A 16,049-nucleotide genomic window follows, 5' to 3' on the forward strand; every position below is an offset into this window, starting at 1 on the left:
TTTCTTTCCAGCCGATGCATCAGGAAGCAGAGAGCACGAGCCGTGACTTCACGCGTGCCACTGATGACGCAAGCTCGCCGGCTTTGTTCGCCGCTTGAAAGAGAGCGTTAAAATGGCGTTATGTGGTGTTACGTAACAATATATGAGAACTTGGAAGCGCAAAATCGACCAGGGCAGGAAGGAACACGGACTTATAGAACATGACATTGCAAAAAATATGTGTACTGTAACGCCATGATAACGCCATGTGGTTATCTCATTACGTGTTGAAAATTTTTTGCATCATTCGCCCCCGACCCCGCGGGACGGTCGCCGCCAGCGGTGAAATTCTCTGTTTCTTAAGGCATCTAAGACTTTTGCCTTATTAAACTCACTCATATATATATAGTTCAAGCTCGTGCACAGTGCTACCCCCTTCAACTTCGGTCTTTCAAACATCAAATATGGTTCTCTCCATGGCAGTTCAGACTGATAACCTTCATAACACCGCGGGATGTGAGACTTGTAAGATGGTTGTTCCTCATTGCAGTGAGTTGTAATAAAACAAAAGCTATATTGCACCGTACGTTCGCTCTCTCTTTTTTCAGGTGGGTGCACTTCAGTCCCCTGGCTCGCGAGCCTTTCTTCGCTTGGGAGATTGGAGCTATTTGTGAGTACTCGGAGTACCTTAAGCGGGTGAAAGAGAAAGGCCGGGTGGCTCCGCTGTCTTCAGCTGACTGCCGACGTAGTTTAGTGGATAAGATGATGGGCAGATATGCTCGATGAAGCAAGTTCCATGCGTGGATACGGCTACTGCATCGTTATCGGGATCGAAGTCGGAAAATCGCCCGTGTGCAAAGATTTACTTTAGGCGTTTGGCAAGAAACGTCGAGTGATCTAAATTAAATGCGGAGACTACACGGATTTACTCATGCATGTCTCATAATCATAGCAGGATTCCTGCTCAATATATAAAAAAAGTCTCTTAAAACCACCGTTTCAGACATATTCCAATGATTGGAGCTGCGGGGTTGTCAGAACGAGCTCGACAACGACTGTAATATACCGCTCCATTTCGCCGGTGGCAAAAAAAAACTGTTAAATTCAATATCTGTGAAAGTTGAATAACTGTACGTATATTCTGTAAATTTTTATCTTTCAGTCGAGGTTCAAAAGTGTAGAAATATAGCATAAATGTGTATAAATATAGTATAATATATTTGTACACATGTATAGTTCGTAACTTTGACAAGTGCCAAGGTGATTGGAAGTTTTTCAACGAGAAGGTTGTGAAATGTGCTTTTAAGGAGGCCTCACACGTTTTGGCGTCTGCGTCAAGGTTTTCGTGCTGCTTGGATCTTCGCAATGACCGCTTCGCTTAGAAAAATTACGCTGGCCTGGCCCAAGAATACAAAAACACTTTTGTACATAGATCTTATGTACGCGTTGTAGAACGGTCACAATGAATACTTTGTCTTCTACTAAGGGGTGTCTCTCATTCATTGATTGATTTATTTATTCGTTCGTTCATTTATTCATTCGTTAAATAATTAATTCATTCATTCCTCTTGTTTACTTATACCCAAAGAAAATGGCCTTGGTTAAAGAGACTGAAGACAGATAATCGCTGCCTGAGTAAGGTCCCTCCACGTGCACCTGTTTTTTTGTTCCACTCCATCTGAGCAAATGCTCAGATAGAGTGGAACAAAAAAAAAGAAATAAGAAAACAATTTCATTTTCTTAACATAAAAGCAAATTAAAAAAAATTAGAAAGCATAACTGAAGCATACGTGTTAAATTTTCTGTTACGATCAGCACCAATCAGCTCATAGCAAGGTCAGAAAAAAATATAAGGTGTACAGAAATCAGGAAAATATCAAGTCAGAAAACTTAAGTACGTGCACCCAATTATACAAAAGTACGAAAAGCACCAAATAAATATTTATATTTGACAATATAATTATGTCATGGTACCATTGAACACCAAAAGTTGTTTATTTTTGCAGCAAAATATTCAAACTTTTCCTGCGGGAGGCAAACGCTGAAGGCGAAAAAGCCTGATGAGGTCTTGGCCTCCTGATAACTAATATAGTTAGCAGCAGTGACACAGTATGCACATTTACACCTCCGTAACGTGCACATATCCACATCGGTGTCACATTTTACACATATTATACACATTTCATTAGCACAATATACCTGCTTGGTTTTACATTCTTTCATATATTCGTCTTATCCATTCATTCAAGATGATCAATAACTTCAAAACATACTTATTTCAGCACACATACAGAAGAAAGTCACGCATTCTGAAACACGCTTTTTTCTACACATTTTACACTCATTGTACTCTGTACTAAAAAGAAAGCATTATTAAAAAAGCATTACTAAAGAGAAAGCAAATAATAATACTATGGTCAATTATAAATTACGTCGCGAAGTGGTCATGTTTCCGTATGCCCTTAACACATGCCACTGCTGTCCGAAGAATTCGAGTACCGGTTGTGACGACGCGTCCATTGAATTTTTCGTGTTATTCTCATCAGCTTGATTTCTTGAGGTTTTCTTTAGAACAAGGTCATACATTGCAGCAAGCAGGCGATCATAAGCATGCGTGATAATAATATTTTAATTGCTCGTGCAGACATACCGCCACTGTTCTACGAGAGGATACGGACCATGACTGACGTCAAGGACGACGAGGGCATGTAAGGCAGCGCTCGCAATTCGTGTCCTAGCGTTTGCGCAATGTATATGCCCCGCAATGAGAGGGCATTGCCGGAGTCCTTTATTATTTCTTCAGAGACATCAAGGCGAGAGCCTTATCACCTTCGTTGCCCCTCCAATGAAGCTATTCTTGAATGATATTTCTTCCTTCTTATACGACGAGGCACGCATGCCTCTTTGAGGCCGTGCGTCGGGAAAGCATTTGTTGATGCAGCGGCTGTCCCCCTCGAGGATATAGCGGCTAAGGTGTTCGGCTGCTGACCCGAAGGTCGTGGGTTCGATATCAGCTGCGGCAGTCACATTTCGATGGAGGCGAAATGGTAGAGGCCCGTGCACTGTGCCATGTCAGTGCCCGTTAGATATGGTCAAGATTTCCAGAGCCTTGCCTCGTAATGAAATCGTTTTTGGGGTGTTAAACACAAAATGTTAAAACGAAACTGAAACATATGCTGTGGCTTCTGATGAAGATGATAAATATAGCTCAGCCGTTTGTAACGGTGGCAGCTTTCAACTCCCATTCGTTAGACAAATCACGTGTTGTGACGTCGGGTGCAATTTCACACTTCTGCTTCGCAATATTACGCCTGTTAACGAGACTGCCCGATATGACTGATGACTGTGCAGGGTCATTTTGCAAAGTGGTTTGAAGAGGTGGCGTGGCTTCGTGCTATAATACAGGACCGCCACGCAGAATATATTGGGTTCGATTATGACTCGAATTCTTGACGTTTATTTACCTCAAGTACATGCCACCCCCAATATTGGATGAGGCACTCTGGGCTCTTATTGATGCGTGTGAAAAACGAGAATTTAAGAAAAAAAGAGTTAAAGTACAATTAGCGTTCTTAAACTGTGCTGTGACAGGCCAGGTCAATTCCTGGGGCAACACTTGAAAAATGGGAAGCCTTTTAGTGAATGTTAGGACATTAAAAGAAATCACAGTTTCACCGAAAATGTAATGCAACGAATGCGACTGTCACAAATTGAAGGGTTCCACGCATAAAGACAAGTAGATCATATCATTAGCGTGCCACCTGACGTAACTCAGCAAAACGCCAGCGTATAAGTGAAGGCGGCCGTGGTAGCTCGCGAAGTGACATTCGTGCTTGTCCAGGGCTTCAACGCGAACATTGCGATTAGAACGCAACGTGCACAAATGTATGAGCCGTCTGTTGATTCTTGTCAAGATGTGGCACGAGTGACTGCGGGTAACTACGCCCTGCCGGTCCGAATTCACAGTTTCTGCCGGAAAGCCCCACTGCGGTGGTCTAGTCATTATGACGCTCCATTGCTAACCTGAAGACGACGGGATTGAATCCCCATTGCGGCGGCTGCATTTCCGATGGAAGGGAAAATGTGCGAAGCCCGTGTGCCAAGCTTTAGGTGCACGTTAAAGAACCACTACATGAGTCTACGTAAGCTTAAGTTAGTTTCAGTTCATTAGCCACGCTCCTTTCAGCGGACCATTGCGTGTGAACACAACGCGCCTTTCACATCCTGGTAATTCATGATCATTAGTTCGTGACACTGCAAAATCGTGAAGAAGAATATGGCTGCCGAAAACAAGCGTTACCCAACGATATTCATTAACCAACGTGATACTTGGCAAGGAAGCGAAAAAAATTCTAAGCCTTGCCAGTAGTAAATAATTTTTGTTATCCGCAAATGCGCCTATACCTACGTGACATGTTCACCCAACTAATGACAGCACATGTCTTCCTTTAAGAAGAGACCCAGACTTAGTTCCACGTACCGGGGCTTGTCCACGTCAGGCGTTTGTGCCAGGAAAGCTGAGTCTATACATTTTTCGCACCATAGCCCAACCAAAGTGCGCTTGAACGCGCCGTCTTCAGCAAGTGCCAGCTGCCACCCTTAGTATAGGGCTGGCTGGATGACTGGAAAGCTATAGCTTTAGAATTATCAAAAAGTCTCTGCTGCGGCGGCTGCATTTTCCATGGCGGCGAAAATGTAAGCCCGTGTGCTCAGATTTGGGTGCACGTTAGAGAACCCCAGCTGGTTGAAATTTCTGGAGCTGAGCCTCCTTTACGGGGCCTCTCATAATCATATGGTGGTTTTGGGACGTTAAGCCGTATACATATCAATGAGTGAACAATTTTGAAAGGGGTCTAGCTAGCTGTATAAGGCTAGCCTGAAAAATTGAAAGGGGTGTAACAGTTACGGCCCAATGATACATGTGGTAAAGTTATTCTGCTTCGTCTGTTGTATATATGCTGTTTCCTGTAGCTGTATTCGGTAACACACATCGCATGCTGAGCACTGAACGTCCAGAAAACGAAAGCATATTTCTAAAATAACCTACCAAAGAGCTTACAAAGTGTCGTTTCACTGCAGTCCATTGGACTTGCCCCTATTCTGGTGGGCCGTGCTTCGGCAATTCGCTACAATCCTTTCACAGCGAGGTGAGTGAACATTAAGGAGTTGTTCTATGGATGATTGATTTTCTTCAAATTAAGAAGCGCACTTTGCCTTAGAAAAAGTCGTGGATGGGAGTCGTGCAGGTTGTGGTCATTATTACTACTCCGTCATACCATACCCCCTGGGCACTGGCGTAGTCAGGTAGGGCATACGAACGTCTCCTGCACACTTCATAAATCTTGCAATTTAGCATGCGTACGAAAAATTCAAAAGATTCATGCCTACCACTCCAAAAGTATTCAATTTTCCGCGTGTATATGTACGCACTCTTACAAACGCATGCGCGAACGCACTCAAATTGTATTTTACAAGTCCCCTGCCCACTGAAAAAAAAAACAAACAAAACGATGCCTAGCTACGCTCCTGTCCGGCCGCGTTTTGTTTGGTCCCTATTTTGTAGCCTTTCGAAAATCACACGTGATTCCGTCTTCATCAGCACGCATAGGTCAGCAAAAATTGTGGAGCTTGTTCGGACTCACTCGTGAACTATATTTTGAGCTTAGGACTCACTCGAACTCGGACTCAACAAAATTTTCCTCAACCGCACTCAGACTCACACTCACGAAACTTTTCTTCATCCGGACTCTCTCGAACTAAAGCTCACCCAAATATTACTCAGCCGGCTCACGGCTGAGTAATAGACTCGCGGCTTGATCCGAGTCTGAGTGAGTCGACTTAGAGTTCGTAAGCCTACAATTAACTTTTTCTATCGTGGTGTCAAGGCTCTTCAACACCAATATCTCACGTAATCCGTGCTCTACTTGGCCTCCTTTGATTAGTACCTCGGGTACGAGTTTCAAGTGCTAGCAAATCAGCAAGGACATTTCTCTTGAAATAGATGACAGCATAAGCCTGTGTATTATCGATTGGCTGACGCCGACAATATGCTTTGTTTTCAGGCTGCCTGTACGAAAAAAACGGCCAACATCGAGATACTCTCGGCTTCGATACCGACAATGCCTGGAGTATCAGTCGACCCTGCATTGACCTCGTGTTGAGCAACTTAGGGGTAAAGAACTTCCAGTTTTGCATCTGTGCGTTGAGATTTCCTACTGTTCTACTTCAGAGCTCGTCCAACGCCACCTAAAAAAGTGACTTCAGGTCTGCCCGCTGCCTACGCGACGTCAAGTGACGTCACGTAGGCACAATTATCCCCATCCATCCACAATGTTGTCTCTAAGTAGCCTGAATAACGTTGGAGCGTTAAACCAGCCAAAAAACGAAAACAAACAAATAGTTTCAGATTAGGTGAATAGCTCGAGTAATCCGGGGTAATTTTTCGCGTACTGTGAGCTTGTCTGCACTGTTTGACTCGATTTGGCCGTCTCCCACGCAGGCTAGTGCTGGCGCGGAAGAATACGATTATTTACATGCGGAACCGTACGTGCTGAAGTTCCTGCACAACGTGAGTTTTACTTTATCTTCTTCGCTCTTTGAAGTCATTCGCTGCTCTAATTCCCACTTATTTCGAGAATTGTGCAGCGCTCATGAATTTAAACAACTCAAATTAGTGCGAAGTAAGGAACATATACATTAATAACTGGTGATACTCTTGGCGCAAATCGAACGATGCACGCCCCACCTCGGTCGTCCAGCGATTATGGAACTCAACTGCTGACCCGAAGGTCACGGGATTGAATCCCGGCCATGGTGGCTGCATTTCCGATAAAGGCGAGAGGCCCGTCTGCTTAGATTTAGGCGCACGTTGAAGAAGCACCCGAGGTGGTCGAAATTTTTCAAGCCTTTACTCCGGCATCGCTTATAACGATATCGTGGTTTTTGGGTGTTAAACCCGAGACATTCTATAACGACGACAGATACCACAAAAGAACAGAATGGGCACCAAACTTACAACTAAGTTTATTCCACAGCGCAAACTTGTGCTTTGTGTCGCCGTTCAATCTGCGCTAAAAGCATCGTCAGTTTTGTACTAGTATGAACTATGCCTCAAACCAGGAACTAGTATACCTAATTTCTTGCCAGGCGTCTCCAGATTGTGCCATGTCAGCATAATTCTAACTTCAATGCGTATATTAGAGGTAGAATTATCTTTATAGACCAAATTCGTCATGGCATAACGTGGTTATCTCGACGAATGCGCAAGAACGTCGTTACTACAAAAACTTTGATGCCACGCTTGAATATGTGAGTAAACTGTACCTTCTCAAAAAAAAAAAAAAACAGATTGCATGTATCGTGTATACATACTTTCAAAGGAATGGAGCAATTCTGTTACGACCGGGGTTTGCAGGCACCGGAGGTTCGGGATAAAGTTGTCGAGGCAGGAAGAAGAGCTCGTCATGTACGAGAGCTCACCTTGCATATAATGTAAATAAACCCTCTTCAAGTCTCTCGTCTTCCTGCTTCTACAACTTCATCGCGGAACTCCGGTGCCAGCAAACCTCGGTCGTAACAATTTACTAAATTACCGACAATCGCACAGTGGCAGCCAAATTTCTTTATAGAACGTCACTGAAACATTGTATATCCTTCTAGGTCGGCTTGCTTAGCTGCGGCATAGCAATTTTCATAAATATATTCCACTTTATTTTGTAATCATGAACAAAAAGAAAAGCTTTCGTTCATTGCAGCTGTACGTGACCAAAGCCGAGATTTGGAAGAAGAAAGTCAAGCCGGACGCCGAGAAAGTACTTCTACACGACCACCCGGATCTTACTTTGGACAAGCTTTTCGCTATCGCTTTTGCAAGCGTGAGTTCTGACTTACGCTGTAATGCCGCTTTGCATGTGGGGGAGCGCCAAAACGAATGCATGTTCAACTGTATACATGCGTGTTGGGGTATGTGAAGTTCGCTTTGAGCAGATGAAGCGGTGCTTTGGTTTGACAGGGCACCGCGAAAGGTGTTAAAGGTCTTTATCCAGCCCTGTACGATTTTGTTTCCTCCGTTTCATGTAATGTCGTACCATAACTATAAATTCAAAGTGGACGGTTTCATGTCTTTATGTAGTGAATATTCCAGTACCATTTTTTTTGAGTTGGTACAACTTTAAGCAGTTGCAACGTTCTGATAATACTGCTGTAGTTACAGGAAATTGTGTATTTTTGTTAGATGTGGAAATAACGAGGTTTCTTTGGCTCTCTTCCTTTCAAGAATTTCTGCAGCAAAAAAGACGCCGATATACGGACATTTTGCTCGGAAAAGCCGCCAGTGTTGAACCGTAAACAATGGTGAGTGTGTGCACACGTATTGCCGTATTTCATTGCACTGCAGTATTTCACACCTGTATTGCAGTGTTTCATCAGTGCGATTAAACTGACCTACACGGTGGGCTAGTGGTTAACGTGCTCGAGTACGGACGCGCTGGTCGCGGGATCTAATCCCGGCCAGGGCGGCTGCATTTCCGATGGAGGTGAAAATGCTTGAGGTCCATGTGCTTAGATTTAGGCGCACGTTGAAAAACCCCAGGATGCCGAAATTTCCGGAGTCCTCGACTATGGCGTCTCTCTCATCATATCCTACCTCTCCTATCGTATGGACTTGAAGTGTTCAACCCCAACGATAAATACTAACATTAACGTGAATAAACTATTTCACAGTTAGACTTAAGCTACGACCTAAACAAACCAAGAAGAAGAGTGCTCGTAGGTGCTCATGACTTTGAAATTAGAGGCCATTATGAGCTCGCAACAACAGCTGACATCGGTGGCGTAGCTGTCCGCTGTTGCCGGTGTCTGTCGCCGCTATCACGCACGACAACAACAACAACAACAAAAAAGAAAAGGTTGGAGGGGTATACCTGTACCCAGGCACCATGTTTTATGGTCGAGTATTCTACAGTAGAGCCACACAGGTGCTTCCGACATTTTCTCAAAAATATCCTATACAGATATCGTGTCGAGTGAGGCATTGCGTGGGCAGATGAAATTTTGTGTGGTAGAAAAGGAAATTAATATTGTGTGTCACGCAATGTGAAATGCGTCAGAGTGGGTGGTTTGGAGCTTCTCAAGTGGGCCGGTTGTCTCCTTGACGCCATTACATGTCACGGCATCGACGAAGTGTGCAGTTACGTATAGATGCGCGTGTTTTGCAGCGATAGTAAGAGCGAACTGCGAGGTCGAAAAGTACGCGTACTCGCCGTAAATTCTCTACAAGTTAGCCGTGAAGCAGTCGGAAGGTGCATCTGTGCCGTCCAAACGCGTTTTTCGAGGTTTTCGAATCTTTGGCGTGAGTATACATATCAGAGTGTTATGGCATGCAAGGACCACCTTGACAAAAGTATCGCGAACTAATACGAAGGGTACCAGATAAAACGCCATTTATGGTGTGTCTTAAATATAGATGGGGTCAGTTAAATGAAATATGATTTCTTCCTAGATCGCCTTTTAATTATTCAAAAAAGACAGCTTTTATGTAAACGAGGCTTGTGGGTAATTAGATCGCCAGTTATACTGAACAGACTTTCTGTACTAATAACTTGATTGATGTGCCATAATTGAAGACTTTAAGAGAGTCTTTTGAGGAGCTCGTAAACCATTCTCACAAATCCAATACGTTCATGTGCCTAAGTTCTGTAGCATAAAATTTTTGGCTGATTTGACGCACAAACTAAGACGTGACTTGCCCAACGACGTGGTATATAACACCCACCTGTTTAGCACCGGCTGTCCTGCAGCTGAGACAAAATCGTGCCACACCAGGAAGAAAACGGTACAAAAACAAAAAAAAATTGGTGTAAATTTTTATTCATATTTTGTAGACGTCATTTCCGTGACGGAAATACGTCACTGAAGCTTTGGTTGACCCTGGGATGAAAAAAGTTTCGGGCTAAAAAAATTCACTCATCGCCGCTTCGCAGCAACTGGTGAAACGGCGAATGGGTGACGTTCTTTTTGTGACGCTAACGAATTTGTAGGTGTTGCAAGTACTTTAGATATATCGGCTCACAACTCTTCACTAAATGCTCTTTGGTAATCCTTGAGGCGGTAGTATTGCTTTATTGCAGCCACTCTTATACACATGTTTACATGGAAGCCTTCGCTTAAGATGCTCTAATATGTTGTATTACTGCTCTTTTAAATACTCCTTGTTAAGTGTTCAGATGGTAGTATAGCACCATATTTATAACCACAAAATGTTTCCACAGTCGTAGTGCATGTATGCACATTCTCATGCAGCGATCGCTATCGGCGCGTGTGCCTTGAAACCGTGTCATTCTACGTGCCTTCTTTTAAATTTACACGCGTTACACGAATAAATGTCTGAAGATAAGCTGATCCTCGACGTACATAAATACGGCCCTAGGAGGCGTTCGCGCTGATCACATGAGTATTTGTATAGTGATTCATGCTATCTCGATCAGTGGCATAAGGCAGGGCGTAACACATCGGGCATTTGCCCCCCCCCCCCATGTAAATGAGCATTTCAAGGGTGCACCCTCCTTCTCCCACCAAAAAAGGTCCCCCCCCCCCCCCGTCCGCAAGATATTTCTGCCTACTCCCCTGGTCTCTATCATGTCCTTGTCGGCTATCAGCCGTTTTTGATACGGGTCTGATTTCTCATCGTGGTCACTTGCCATAGAGCGTTGCAGCACTTCAATGATGTTTGTACAAGGGCGTCAACAGCACTTATTGCAGGGTGGTGCGTACCAAAGGGTGAAGTATGGGGTATCCAGCATAGGCAGCTTTCTTTTCATTGCCGCGGCATGACCGGCAGAAATAATAGACGGTGTGTGGAATGGGTGGGACACGCTGCCAATATAGCAGGGCGGGACCAGAGCGTGTTAGTCTGTGAAGTCTGCGAATCTGTCAGCATTATTGATATTGCAAAAAAATGGCTGATCCCACCTACAATGGGAATAGATATGCGAAGCACGAATGATAAATGTTGAAATGTCAGTTTAAAATCAGCACAAGGCTACGACGTGGAGGGAAATGATGCCTTACATGACTTCCGTGCCATGATTATCATGTTTGGATGTGTCGTTTAGCTTCGTCACCTATTCACGTCACGTGATACCAAATTTAGTATGTGTAAAGCTAGCGAAATGGCCGCGAGCAAGCTATGAGCGTGGTATGTTGTCATGATCTTACATGACAAGCGTGTCAGGATTATCATGTTTGCACCAGTCGTATATTTCGTCATCCATCGACGTCAAGTAACACCTGGTTTGGTATTTGTGAAGCCAGCAAAACGGCTGCGAGCGCATCATGAAGGACCCAATATACTCCAATGTAGCGATGACGCGCGCGCACGCTGGGCACAGCGACGCTACGTTAGCAAAACGCGAGCACTCCATAGTCTGACTCTAGGCGCGACCAGCGTCCGTCGGCACGGCCAGATGGCAACCAGCGCGAAATGCGACAGGCTGCATTTCGCACCGATGCGTTACCCAGACAACGCTGCGTCTCCCTCTTTTCATGACGGAAGGATGCCGGACTCACTGTAACACACATGCGTCAAAGCCACGCAGTGCGGCGCGCTCCTGCGAGTATATGGCAGGAACGGTGCCTGCGCACCGGCCGCCAGCGCACCATGAGCGTGGCCGCCAGTGGCCGCCAGCGTACTATGACGTGGCATGTAGTCAGTTTGTTACATGTCACGCACCTCATGATTATCATGTTTGCACCAGTCACATACCTTCGTGGTCTATGCACGTACTGTATTACCAAATTGGGTATATGTGACGCTAGCGAAACGGCCGCGAGCGCTTTATGAGCGTTGCATGTAGTCATGTTGTAACATGACACGCATGTCATGATTTTCATGTTAGGGTCTGTCACTTGTGTTCGCCATGTAATCATGCCATACCATACCAGTTTTGCAACATGCCATGTGAACGAAACCACCGCAAGAGTTGTAATACCATGAAATGTAAATCATGACATTCATGACAGATATGTCATAATTTTCATGTTATGACTAGTTAAATATGTTCTTCATACAGTTATGTGATGCCATACCAAGTTTGGTATCGATATCATTATCGAAACGGCCAGGAGAGCTAAAAGTGGTAGGCTTCTAGATAGATAGATAGATAGATAGATAGATAGATAGATAGATAGATAGATAGATAGATAGATAGATAGATAGATAGATAGATAGATAGATAGATAGATAGATAGATAGATAGATAGATAGATAGATAGATAGATAGATAGATAGATAGATAGATAGATAGATAGATAGATAGATAGATAGATAGATAGATAGATAGATAGATAGATAGATAGATAGATAGATAGATAGATAGATAGATAGATAGATAGATAGATAGATAGATAGATAGATAGATAGATAGATAGATAGATAGATAGATAGATAGATAGATAGATAGATAGATAGATAGATAGATAGATAGATAGATAGATAGATAGATAGATAGATAGATAGATAGATAGATAGATAGATAGATAGATAGGGCTCCCAGGTTGATTCCAAGGATGTCGTCAAAATCCTACTGCATATGAAAGCACTACGCAGCAAGCGGGGTCGGTATAAAGCAGGTGAGAACAACGGTCCATGTCGTAACGCCCCCTAAAAGGACAATACGTCATGGAACAAGTTGTTTAAATGAATGATCAGTTGTCCAGTACTAGATGCCAGACCCACAACAAACCCTCTGACACATGTAAATAATAAGTTGTAATTTTAGTCGATCATATTCCAACGACGAACCCTGGCTGCGTTGTTAGACCCTTTTGCACCCCACTGCCGACGCGCATGGAATGTTTGTCCTTTGTTGTTGCCTGTGGCAATTGAAGTGTTGCGCTGCTAAGCACGTTGACGAAGAATCAATTCTCAGCAGGCTTCATTATGCAATGCCAAAGAAAGAAAGGTGCAGAAAGAATAATATCTGGGGTTGTACATCTCAAAACCACGATCCGATTATGAGAGAAGCCGTAGTGGAGGCTTCCTGAAGTTTCAACCAACGCCTCCTAGAAAAGCTATGCCTGGAACGTCGCCCTCTTTTCAATTGGGAGCTTCCTGCCAGCATGTTATCTCGGAGGCCATGCATCCTGCCGCGTGTTGTGACCGGCCGCCGTGTGAGGCCGCTCGCCTCCGTACCACTCAGTCACGTGGCATTACCGTACCGCTCTTTCACGTGACATCACGGCTCCTCGGGGGCAACTGTGAGAGCTGTGTTCGCTGAGGGCGGCCGTCAGAGATGCTCGCCTCCGTAGGAGGGTAAAATTAGAGGATAAAAGAGGGTAAAATTGTATGACAAAGCAGCGCGATCGCGGCTCACGTTCCAGGCATAATTTTTTCAGGAGGCGTTGTTTCAACATCAGCTGTTCTTTTAAGGTGCACTGAAACTGCACGGGTCTCCACCACTTCGCCTTCATTTCAATGCAACCGCCGCGGCCAGCATGGAACCGGTGGCGTTCAGGTCAGCAGCAGAGTAATGTAGCCACTGTTCCACTGGTGCGGACGAAAATGAAAAAATGAAAGGCTGGAAAAAAGGTAGAAAAAATTTATTTCATAAGAGACGCAGGCGTAAAACTTCGCTAAGCCCTATTTTCCCGATGTATATGGCTATGGGTTCTTAGTTTTTTTTTTCATTTTTCTGCCAATGCAGGTTGATGTACCTTATTCAGACCTGGGAGAAATTCCGCGATATCTTCAACTGCACAGGTTCCGACAAGTACGTGATCGATCATTTTAAACCGTGTCACCCTTACTAGTCCAGTCGCTCGGCGCCAAAGCAGCACCACCTGGACATCTTCAATAAAACTATTTCGCATTATAGGCAAAAACTGAGAACGTTACTCTTATTGTGAAAACCATGCAACTTGCTTCCTCGTTTCGGAGAGCTGTGCGTCAGTTGTGTTGCGATTTCCTTTGCTTAGTGCTCCTGTAGTATGTTTCTCACTGCTATTTTCTAAAGGGCCAATAACTGCCCAGGTGATGGAATGAGATGACTGCACGGATGTAATGATTGTTCCTCAGAGTTACTCAAACCGATCCTGTTTTTCTCGTGAAAATAATTGAAGTTTTTGCCTGGTGGCAGAAACTTCGATTATTCGATGTGCCTTGTCACGTGACTGTAGATTAGTGTTCTAACAATTTCTTGTTAGTATTTAAATATTGTTCACTTTGTTCTAGTAAAAGATAGCACTCCATGAAACTGTAGATATAAGCCCGCGTTAGTAGTACGCGTTAAATAGGCGCTGCTTTCGCATGACGTAATGATCTCATGCTCGTCAGCGCGCGTCTTCAACAACTTTTCTGCGGGCTCATGGAACCAAGCGCGCAGTTCCCAGGTCGCCAAGATTTTGGAGCGACATTGTTTTTCTACCTACACTTTATCGCAGAAATGACGTGTGCCGCTACTTGGAACGGCCGCACATTTGCTACGTGACGTTTTCGGTGACTTGGCTTGATTCGTGTGTCGAGAGAGTAACGAGGACGGGACAAGCCGTCCACGAGTCCACGACACAGGCGCGCAACGTGGTACAAGTACGGAGAAGCTATATGAAGCTACATATATTATGAAGCCACATATATATAAAGCCACATATATGAAGCTCGTTATTTTGAGAAGTAGTTGTAAAGCTAAGAATAAGCATGGTTAGGCATAGATACAGGAACTCCTGCAAAAGCAGAATAACGACAGCATGCGCAAGTCACTAGAAAGGCTACCGGCATCGCTATCAGTTTTCTGCGTTGCGGGACAAAAAGGAACAACAATGTTCAGAGCCTTTCAGACAAACATTACTGCTTATAAGATAACTACAAGTTTTCGAAAGAAAGTACTGCAGCTACGAAGGGTAAAATTTCTGTAGCGCCGGAAAACTGGGTCGAAAAAAAAAATCAGTTGTCGATATTTTTTAAGTGACATCGACTGCACGTTAAAGAACCCTAGGTGGTCGAAGTTTCCGCAGTCCTCCACTATGGCATCTCTCATAATCATATGGTGGTTTTGGGATTTTAAACCCCGAATTTTATTTAAGAGAAATTGACTGAGAAGGAAATACGTTCTGCATGCGCTAAAGAAAGAGGGTGATTTCATTAGCGACCCCTGTCTTGTGCTGCACAGTAAGGAAGAACTGGTGTTAAAAGCTTGGCTGGGATACGGAATATATATTGCTCTGCCGATTCTGATTAACGTTGTAGAATGTGATACGCATTGCGCCTGCGTGCGAGACTTCTGAATGAAGCTGAGTTGCGTGTTAGCGCTCTGTCTGTATTTTTGTGTTTCTTCTTGTCCCCGTCGATCTTGCGCTGCCAAGCTTTGGGAAAAACAAAACTGTGTGTTTTCTTGTAGTACTTCTACTTAGGATACGCATAACACACACACACACACACACACACACACACACACACACACACACACACACACACGCACACACGCGCGCACACACACGCACACGCACACACTCACTCACTCACTCACTCACTCACTCACTCACTGAAATACAACGGTTCAGCTGACTTTTTATTCAAGCAACAGCAAGATGGCGCTGATGATGAAGAGGAACGGGTCGAAGACTGATGATGGTTATTGACAGATGAGGAAGATGACGTCCAATGAATTCTCACACTAATTTCCCCCGTCGACGGAAGCGGCCAGCCTGGCCGCGAACTACGCTGGGGAACGTATACTATAGGGCTTGAGACGCGAAACGTGCACAATCTCTGTCCCGCGGCAGCGTTGGTCAGCGGGGACATGAACAGGTGTGACAAGGTAGCTCACCGGTGAGGTCTGTTCGACAACATTGTAGGGGCCAAGATAGCGTGACTCAAGCTTCTCGCATAAGCCAGGCGTTCACGCAGGAGTCCACAGAAATACATCGTCGTCAGGGCGGTAGAGAAGGACGTGGTGAGTGGCATCGTAACAATGTTTGCGATCTTCTTGGCTAGCTTCGGTGTTCACACGGGCAAGACGACGGCATCGAGCAACACGGGACAGAAACTGGTCGGAAACGAATGGTGAAGAGTTGACGTG

The 16,049-nt window shown here is 44.5% G+C and overlaps 1 protein-coding gene across 1 annotated transcript in view; it reads left to right on the plus strand.

The window, feature by feature from the left end:
- LOC142802972 (uncharacterized) overlaps positions 1–13,864 on the plus strand; it is a 69,493-nt gene extending 55,629 nt beyond the window's left edge. The window contains exons 15-22 of the mRNA XM_075888062.1: positions 588–649; positions 2,624–2,687; positions 5,059–5,126; positions 6,042–6,151; positions 6,479–6,547; positions 7,734–7,853; positions 8,255–8,331; positions 13,680–13,864. Coding sequence (XP_075744177.1) covers positions 588–649; positions 2,624–2,687; positions 5,059–5,126; positions 6,042–6,151; positions 6,479–6,547; positions 7,734–7,853; positions 8,255–8,331; positions 13,680–13,785 — 676 coding nt within the window. The 3' untranslated portion in view covers positions 13,786–13,864. The remainder of the gene's footprint in view (positions 1–587; positions 650–2,623; positions 2,688–5,058; positions 5,127–6,041; positions 6,152–6,478; positions 6,548–7,733; positions 7,854–8,254; positions 8,332–13,679) is intronic.
- The last annotated feature ends 2,185 nt before the right edge of the window (positions 13,865–16,049 follow it).

Source organism: Rhipicephalus microplus, chromosome 3 (assembly GCF_043290135.1).
Source record: "Rhipicephalus microplus isolate Deutch F79 chromosome 3, USDA_Rmic, whole genome shotgun sequence".
Classification (NCBI taxonomy): domain Eukaryota; kingdom Metazoa; phylum Arthropoda; class Arachnida; order Ixodida; family Ixodidae; genus Rhipicephalus; species Rhipicephalus microplus.